Raw genomic sequence first — 8,975 nt, 5'->3', positions numbered from 1 at the left:
AAAAATGATCGACACGACTTAGTGTTAACCACAAAACTAATGCTAATGTTGACACTAACTAAACAAAAAAGCTAACACTAAACATAGCATTAAATAAAGCTGAGGCTAAGCTGGCGCAAGTAGCATTTGTCACAAAGTAGTGTTGTGTCATCGTGGCTGCTACTCATTGAACTAAAATCATCACCCAAATCCAAATTGTCTCCAAAACTTGAATCTCTCGTCTACATTTGTCTTTCCGAAATCGTGGCCTTTGAAAGTGTAAAGGATGAGGATGAATGACATAATTGACATTGAACAAAAAGGAAAAAAAATAAAGTAATCAACCTTTGTGACAGATATTCTTTTGTTGTTCAAATCCTTACAAGTGTTTCTTAAAATAAGAAGTACACAAACTATTTTAACCTCTCTAGGTTTATGTATTACAATAAAGAAAATTACTTTTCAAAATGACTTTGTATGGTCTAATAGGAAAAATAAACTTAAAAACCTTAGTGACACAGTCGTGTACTTCACATGGTCTGCCAATTCTCATGAAATGCTTTATCCATGGATTATATGTTGCCTTTTGGGTATAATAATTGAAACAATCTAAATAATGCAATTAGTTTTTTTATATTATTTTTTGTCCAATAATTGTTTATCTCAATTAAGTGTCCTTGCCAATACAAAAATATTCCACAATTTATCTACTCTCATTCTAATTAACTAAATCTCAAAATTAGTTCAACAAGTCTTTTGAGTTTCTCATCGACTTAAATAATTATTATCATTTTTGGGATTAAAAGTCGACTACTAGCAAAAAAAAATGTAGTACAATTATTGTCACCAAAATCGAAATTCAACCAAATTCAAAAGTTGTTATATATTTGTGGTAATATTTAAGATATTAAATATTTATTCAAATCTTTTAAATCTTTTAAATATGGTTGAACTCCGATTTTAGCAGCAACAATGAGTTAGACAATTTACCTATGTCAACTTTTAACACCAACCGTGACATAACAGTAACTGAAGCTGATGAGGTATTTGAAAGGTTAGTTGAATTAATTCTGGGTATTTTTTATGAGAATTAATTCTTGGTATATAAAACAAGAATTGATTACAATATTTATAATGTTTCAGTTATTTGGCCAAAAAGGGTAGACTATAATCCATGGATGAAGTATTTCATGGGGATTGAAAGTATGTGGAGTATAAAACATTCGTTTCACTAATTAAGATTTTCAAGTTTATTTTTCCTCTTGGACCACACAGCCATTTTGAAAAATAAAAGATAAAAATCTTTGTTGTGATACATAAATCTAGATAGATTAAAATAGTTCTTCCATTTCTTGATTTAGAAAACATATATAGGCATTTGAGTTGAGTTTACTAAACAACAAAAGCAAAACTATCACAAAGGTTTATTACTTTTTTTCCCCTTGTTTTCATTCTACCACAACTATGTGGTTTATCCACACCACTTCTACTTTCAAAAGTAAAGATTTGGAAATGGTGAATGTAGATGTGAGATTTCAAGTTGCGGAAAACAATTTGGATTGGGACGATGGTTTGTGTTAGAGCTTTGGAGGTGTCCATAATACGATTTGGTTGGATTTTTTTATTAAAAAAACTATCTGAACCAAATATTAGCAGTTCAATAATAATAATAACGTAAAAAACATTTTCGTCAAACAAAAAATCATCACCAACTTTATGTATACTTGATGAATCATATTTAAAAACATTTTAAACGCAAAGACGATGGAATTTAAATTTCATTTTAATTATATAATGTTACGTATTTCTCTTAATGTTTAACTTATTGTCATAAAAAATTATTGAAATAAATTTAATATATTTTCAAAATATCAACTTTGGCATAAAAAAAATTATGATAAAAAAAATGCAAATGAGCTATTATCTTCGTAAAAATAAATGGAAATAAAAAATATAAAGATATAGAATAAAATGTGAGATTTAGATCATGTTTAGAATTTTTTTTTCCATAAAAACAAATAGAAAAAAAGATTGAACTTATTCATCAGTTAAAATTGATTTATGGCTTATAGAAGAAGTTCCCTATATTTTATCTTCTTATTTTCTTCTCTTATAAATATTTCATCATTAAGTAAAGAATTTGCTAAAAATTTTAAGTCAAATGTGGTATAATAAAATCCACCAATAATAAATTAAGAAACAAATTGAAGAGTGCACTACAGGAAATGCTCTAATTGCCTGTATACAAAACCAATTCTCACGATGATAAAAAAAAAAAAAATTGCGAATATAACACAATAAAATTTGGAAAAACACACATAAAAAAAAGTTCCAATTGAATAGCTATTCACAATCTCTTTTCTCATTTTTCTTGTGTTCTTAGTAGACAAAGGAAGTAAATTTACTGCACAAATGAAAGTTGCACTATTAAAATTCTAGACAACCAAATTTGAACCTTACTGTGAAAATACCTAACGTAAATTACTTTTTCATAAAAAAAGAAAGGCTAAAAGATGCTTCCATGTCCAATGCTAATATCTTTCTATTCTTCTTAATCGGGTCTCCATCACTGCTTGCTATGAAACACTGTCTGTTTTGGGGCAGAGAAATATAACCATTAGATTGAGTACCATAAACTAGGCAAAGACAAAAATACACAATAAATCAAAGTCACACTCACATCGGTGAAAACTGAAAGTTATGCTAAGACTGGGAAGGATTTAACCATGTAATTGAAAATAGAAATAAGGTTCTAGCTAATGAGTGCATACTCCAGCCCAAAAGTTCCCCTCACGGCAATTTCACCTTTTCTTGTAATAATAATATCACATTATTTGAAATATAATATAATAATGCCTCTCACTGTTAAAATATAATATGAAATTATCAAAATAATTCTAAAATAAAATATTATAATATTAGTAAATATACGTATTATTGAAACTATTTTCAACTGAAAATGTTAAATAATTTAAAGTATAATTGAAATATTAATATATTGCTATCAAAAAAAAGCAATTTAAATGAAAATAGAGAATATATATATGTTAAATATATATTTCATCTAAGTTTTTCGAAAATATTTCATTCTTTTATTTATTTTAAAAAATATTTTATTTTCTTTGGATCTTAATGATGTATTTTATTCTTTTATTTTCATATTTTATATGATAATTAATAAGAGAAAAATTAAAATTATTAATTTAAATTTAGAAATAACCCATGTAAAGCACAGATATAACAATTAGTTTAAATGTAAAGGAAACAAGTTTTACTTTCCATTTAATTCTATTTTTAAATCTTTAATAATTATCTTAAAGGTATTGGTTAACATTACCTAGAGAAATAATGATGATGATGATGTTGTTGTTATAATAATGATGAAGTGAAATCCTTCTAATTTATTTAAAATTATTGCATACCCATCACTGTATTGACAATGAGCAATCATAACATCAACACGCAGGGGCGCTCAAATCTTGCGTTAGAGCCTTAGAAAGAGATACTTACGCAAACAAATAATACTATGGCGCAAGCCATATACACAAGTACAGCTATCCATCGCAATAATATTAATAGGTTCGAAACCTAAACACACATATTCTTAACAACAATCATAATATTTCATTATTTTCCCATATTATATCATAATAAACACAAAAAAGTGTTGCATAAACAACATCGAATAGTCTTCAGGTTAAATTTATAATAATGGAACTCTGATGAATGACTAACATTAAATATGTTTCAGGTGGTTTTCTTTTATGTTTTTAACCATTTCAGTGCTGTACACAGCAGTTGGTAATTGTCAACAATCATTAACAATCTGAAATACTAAACTGTATCTGATAGAGCACCAAACGCTGAGAATAACGGCTGAGCAAGGCATGGATCAGTATTGGGCTCCAACTGGGACAAGCCCAATATTTGAAAGGTCCACACCACACCCACAGGAAAGAGTGGAGGGAATAGGGTAGGCAGTTCGTCATTTTGGATCATTTTGTGACACAAATAGTATCTCTAAGGAATTGCTATGGGATTACATGGGGTTCCTCTCTTGTAGCAGTTCCTTTTCAATCACCAATTCTATCTTCTGTCTTCTCTTAAATTGGGGTTCTATCAATTGGTCCAACCTGCCGGATTCATTGCCACCGAAGATGACTGAGAAAGTTGGAGGATTCCTTCAAGCAATCAGTGACGGAGATGGCCAAGCTACTGGATCAATGTTCTAATGATAAAGGGCATAGTGGCAGAGGAGGTGCATTGTTTTACTGTGGCGATTCAGTGGTTGAGATGGTACTGACCTGGTGAGATGGATCACACAGGTAGAAACGTAAGTTGGGGTGCAGTGGAGCATACATCGAAGGAAGTGGAAGTGAAGGTCAAGCTGACGAATCTAAGCATGGAAGGGTCCACCATCCATTGGTTTAACTTGTCGAAACAAGCAATGATCGAGAGGTACAAGGGGCAAAGAGTTGACGGATCTCCAGCAAAGTGGAAGAAGTGTCAACGAGTACATAGTAGAATTTGAATACATTTTGTCTCGGGTGGGTTGGCTTCCAGAAGAACAATACCTTTAACCCACATAACTGATCTCAGGTGATGAAGTTGGCTCGAGATGTGAAGATGGATGTGCGAGAAACCACGGAGGCTCATTTTCATGGAACAAAGAACACTTGGGGGAAAGTGGTGATGGATTGGAGAGAGATGACTATGAACTTTGTGCTGAAGTGTTATCCAATGGTGCATTTATGTTAGAAGTGAATGACTTTTTGGAGCCAAAATCAATCCTACTAATCACTAGAGACAGTGGGGAGGCTGGCAAAATCCATAAACAATATCTTGCGCAGTGGAAGTGATTGGCTACTGGGGAAGATGATGAACTGCTCTTGCACAGTCAATTTCCTCCTCTAAACCTAGGGGACAAGGTTGTTCTTCCGGTGGCAACAAAGGCGAACATTAAGAGTAAGGTTGAACAAGGCATGGATCAGTAAGGTTGATTCAATACTGATCCACAGACCACACCACACCCATAGGAAACAGAAGGGTGTAGAGATCATGAGTTGGTTAGAGGCTGTCTGGGCAGGTTCTTATGCAAGGCAGCATGATATAGGGAGACTGGAGGGAACAGAGTAGGCAGTTCATCGTCATTTTGGATCATTTTTGCATTCATCACCGATTTTCTTCTATCATGGGAACATAGCAGTGCTCTCAAATACCAACTACCCTCCCCCTCAGAAAAACAGAAAAAGTAAACCAAAATAGGCTTGCAGCTCTTTTTGACTGAAGTCCTGAGCCAGAAGTTCTTATACAATAGACAGATTGATGTTTTGATCTCTGTAGAGTTAATAGAAAAATGTTTTCTCATAGCAACATATTCTGCTTTGGCCTTTTCTTTAAAAATGTGAATATTAGATGTGAGGTTAAATGACAAAATATATAAATGCTATGGGTTTTTTCATTCTTTTGGATTGGTGAGGGAGTTACATATGCCTGGACGAGCGCTTTAAATGAGTAGAGTACATGTATTTGTGTTTAGGTTACTTGGAATTCAATTATTCAACCATTTCTGTCTTATTAGAAATCAAGCATAAAATTATAATATCAACAGATAGCTATTGCCAATGCCTCCATTTCATGAAACCCCGGGTAGCACTAAAAATGAACAAAAGAAATCTCACGAGAACACGCATTCAAAGAAAGTTCCATAGCAAAAGTGTATCCTCATGCTCTATCAGATACAAGTTATGAGAATCATTAATCACATGATTGATAACCAACATCCGGCTTTAAAACAACATAATACTAAAACACTATAACTCACTTTTAACCAAACATAGTAATTACAAACAATCACAATAGCACATAAATTAACAACACAATAACTAAACAATGCAGCCAATAGTAACGCATAACAACATTAAATCAAATAAACTTATAAAAGAAGAAATTAAGAAGATAAACCAATCAAAAAAAAAAAAAACTTTCATTTAAGAAATTGACATGAAAGAAAAAGAGAGGCTAATAACAAACCAGAAGCAGAAGAACGTTTGGAGCGGTTGATTTTCTGCAAGTGAACCTGAGTTTCCATGAAGAGTTTCATTCTCTGGGTTTCCAAATCCTTAGCAAACTGCATCCTCTGTTTCTCCAATTCCACCATTTGCCTCTGTTTCGCTCCCTCCACTCTCTCATAAATCTCCCCAAACTTCTCCAACGCCTCTGCCATCTCTCTGTACCCAAATTCCCAATCTCCTCTTGTTCTTTTCTTCTTCATCGTCCCTTTCTCACTCCCACTGCTCCATTTCGAACCATTCGAATTCTCGCTGTCGGCCGCCGCCGCCGCCGCCGCCGCTGCCGCGGCTGCGAACACGGAGAAATTCCGGCGGAAGTACGAGTTGGCGACGCTATCCGGCGAGGCCGACGCCGGCTTCGCCGCCGCCGGCCGCTTCTTTGTTCCGGATCGAGGGCCGACCGGAATGACCGCCCAAGGCGGGGACTTGGCCGGCGGGGTGCTCCGGCGAGTTATTCCGGCGGTGGCGGGCGGGGAGGGCTTCTTGGCGGGGAAATTGTCGCCGATGAGAAAATCGAGGCGGCGGAAGAAGGGCCAGGTGGTGGCGGAGTCGCCGGAATCGGAAACCCTAGCCTTCTCGATCTTGTACTTCTTCTTAAGCGTGTCGATGCGGTTCTTGCACTGGACGTCGGTGCGGCGGGCCTTGGTGCTGACGTGGCCGTGGCGGGCGTTGACGGCGTCGGCGACCTCCTGCCAGTGGCGCTGGCGGAGGTTGCCGCGGTTGAGTTCGAGGTGGCGCTGGCCCCACGCCTCGATGAGCGTAAACGTGGCTTCCTCCGACCAGCAGTCTTCCCGGCCGGGGAACGGCGACTGCCGAGGCGGCGGAGGGGTGACGTCGGCGTGTGGCGGAGCTCCGGCGATGGAGTCCATGGTGGAGGCTGGTGTTGGTGGTTTGGTTTTGGATTGACGGTGGTGGTGGTGGTTTGGTGATACGGTGAGTTCGGTGGGTCTGAGGAACCTTTGCCTATGTTATTATGTTCTATGGGTGCTACTACGACGTTTGGCGATTAATGTGCGGGAAGCTGTGTTTTTTTTATGTGTTTTTTTGTTTGGTAGGTTATGGGAATGTTTGTAGGCCCAGATCAACTTCCAATTGTTGACGGGAGTTGCTACGTGCACCCAGGTTTATTGTTGGGGCATCCAGCAAACAGTGGCGAAATTGTCTTTCGGGAATTCTTCTTCTGGAAGAAGGTTCTTCCGGAATCATTCCGGAAAACCTTTTTCCTGAAACATTCCAGAAGAACCTTCCGAAAGAATTTGTGATTTCCGGAAGTACTCCGGAAGAACGTCATTCGGAATGTTTCCGGAAGAAACTTCTTCCGGAAGATATCCATTTACTTTCGAAAGAAGGTTCTTCCGGAAGTTAGTTTATTTTAAAAATATTTTATTTTGTAATAATTTACTTTTAATGAATTTTTTTTAAAAAAAAACTTCTGGAAGAAGTACTTCTTCCGAAAACATTCCGGAAGGAGGGTCTTCCGAAAAGTGCTTCCGGAACCATTGAAAGGTCATCCGGAAGAACCCTCTTCCGGAATGTTTCCGGAAGAAGTACATCTTCCGGAAGAGGTGTTCCGAGAGCTTTCCGGAAGACTTGTTCTTCCGGAAGTCGTTTCATTACTTCCAGAAGAACCCTTCTTCCGAAAATCTTCCGGAAGATCTTCTTCCGGAAGTTCCGGAAGAACCCCTAACGGGTCTTCCGGAAGGCTCATCGTCACCAAGCTTCCGCCATTTTTTCCAGCGTCCTCTATCCTAAGGTTCATCTACCCTAAGGTTCAACTAACCTACCCTAAATGCTACATATACAGTGCAAAACAAAAGGAAAGCTAAGAAGAAGACCACCTACCTCGAATGCAAATGGAAGAGAGAAGCCTCGCGGAGAAGATGAAGGCGGAGAAGCCTCGCGGAGAAGAAGACCGCCAAGGAAGCTTGCTTTCGTGGAAGAGAGAAGAGAGGAGAAAAGCTTTTTCGCGGAAGAGAAGACAGAATGCTTCCGAAAGAGGGAAAAAGCTTTTTATGTTTTTAAATGAAGGGCAAAATTGACCTTTCAATAAATTGCTGAGAGCACCAGCAATATTGCTGGGTGCACCTAGCATATCCTATTGTTGACTCATGATGAGCTTTGGATACAAGGCAGAAATACTATATGGGCTTCGGGCCTCTAAGAGTGGGAAGAGAAAAAAAGAAGTGCACATAGCAAAGCTCTGTTGTTTTTTGCATCCTTTTTAATTATAAATGTGTTATTCATGCAACAATTCATATAATATAATAATTTATACAATCCATCAAGTTGTCTTCCAAATGGACCCCTAAAGTCCCCTGGACCTAATGTACTACTCCATCCACTTCTCTTCCACTGTTAATGAGAATTTAGGGATGGAACAGGAGGGATTTGTCTATCCTATCCCCCCCCCTCTATAAAAAAACAAAGCTGAGTTTGAATTTGGATTTTAAAAAGGTGGAGGTAAAAAATTGAACTCAACTTCATTCCATCAAATTTTATTGGATTCAGGTAACTCATCTCTCTTTTTTTAAAAAATATTATTTGTTCATATACTTTAAATAAATCATATATTAAGTTATTAATTACATTTTGATTCTATATATATATATATATATATATATATATATATATATATATATATATATATATAATTTAATAGAATAAATAACATAAACATATTTAAGAAATAAATTATAATTTTAGTTAAATGTATAATTTTTAATTTTGCTACAACTAGTATTATAATTATAATATTATTGTTTAAATATTAAAATAATTATTCTATATTTTAATAATTATAAAAATAAAATATGAAATAACTACATAATTATATAATTAATAGTTACATGTAATATAACAAAAATGTGTAGCGGGACAAATATGGGATGGGAGCAAAGTAGGGAGCGACATATCCATCCCTATTCC

At 35.7% G+C, this 8,975-nt stretch overlaps 1 protein-coding gene across 1 annotated transcript; it reads right to left on the bottom strand.

Annotated features, from left to right (window-relative positions):
* Nucleotides 1-2,379: 2,379 nt before the first annotated feature.
* LOC100811154 (trihelix transcription factor ASIL2) lies at nt 2,380-7,064 on the bottom strand. Its single transcript, XM_003543257.5, has 2 exons — nt 6,013-7,064; nt 2,380-2,569 (listed from the first exon to the last, which is right to left on the bottom strand). Exons 1-2 carry the CDS (start codon nt 6,917-6,919, stop codon nt 2,556-2,558), a joined length of 921 nt encoding a protein of 306 aa, XP_003543305.1. The 5' UTR covers nt 6,920-7,064; the 3' UTR covers nt 2,380-2,555.
* Between the last annotated feature and the right edge of the window lie 1,911 nt (nt 7,065-8,975).

Source organism: Glycine max, chromosome 13 (genome assembly GCF_000004515.6).
Source record: "Glycine max cultivar Williams 82 chromosome 13, Glycine_max_v4.0, whole genome shotgun sequence".
Classification (NCBI taxonomy): Eukaryota; Viridiplantae; Streptophyta; class Magnoliopsida; order Fabales; family Fabaceae; genus Glycine; species Glycine max.
Note: the sequence above shows the minus strand (reverse complement) of the source record. Positions and strands in the feature narration are given on the sequence as shown.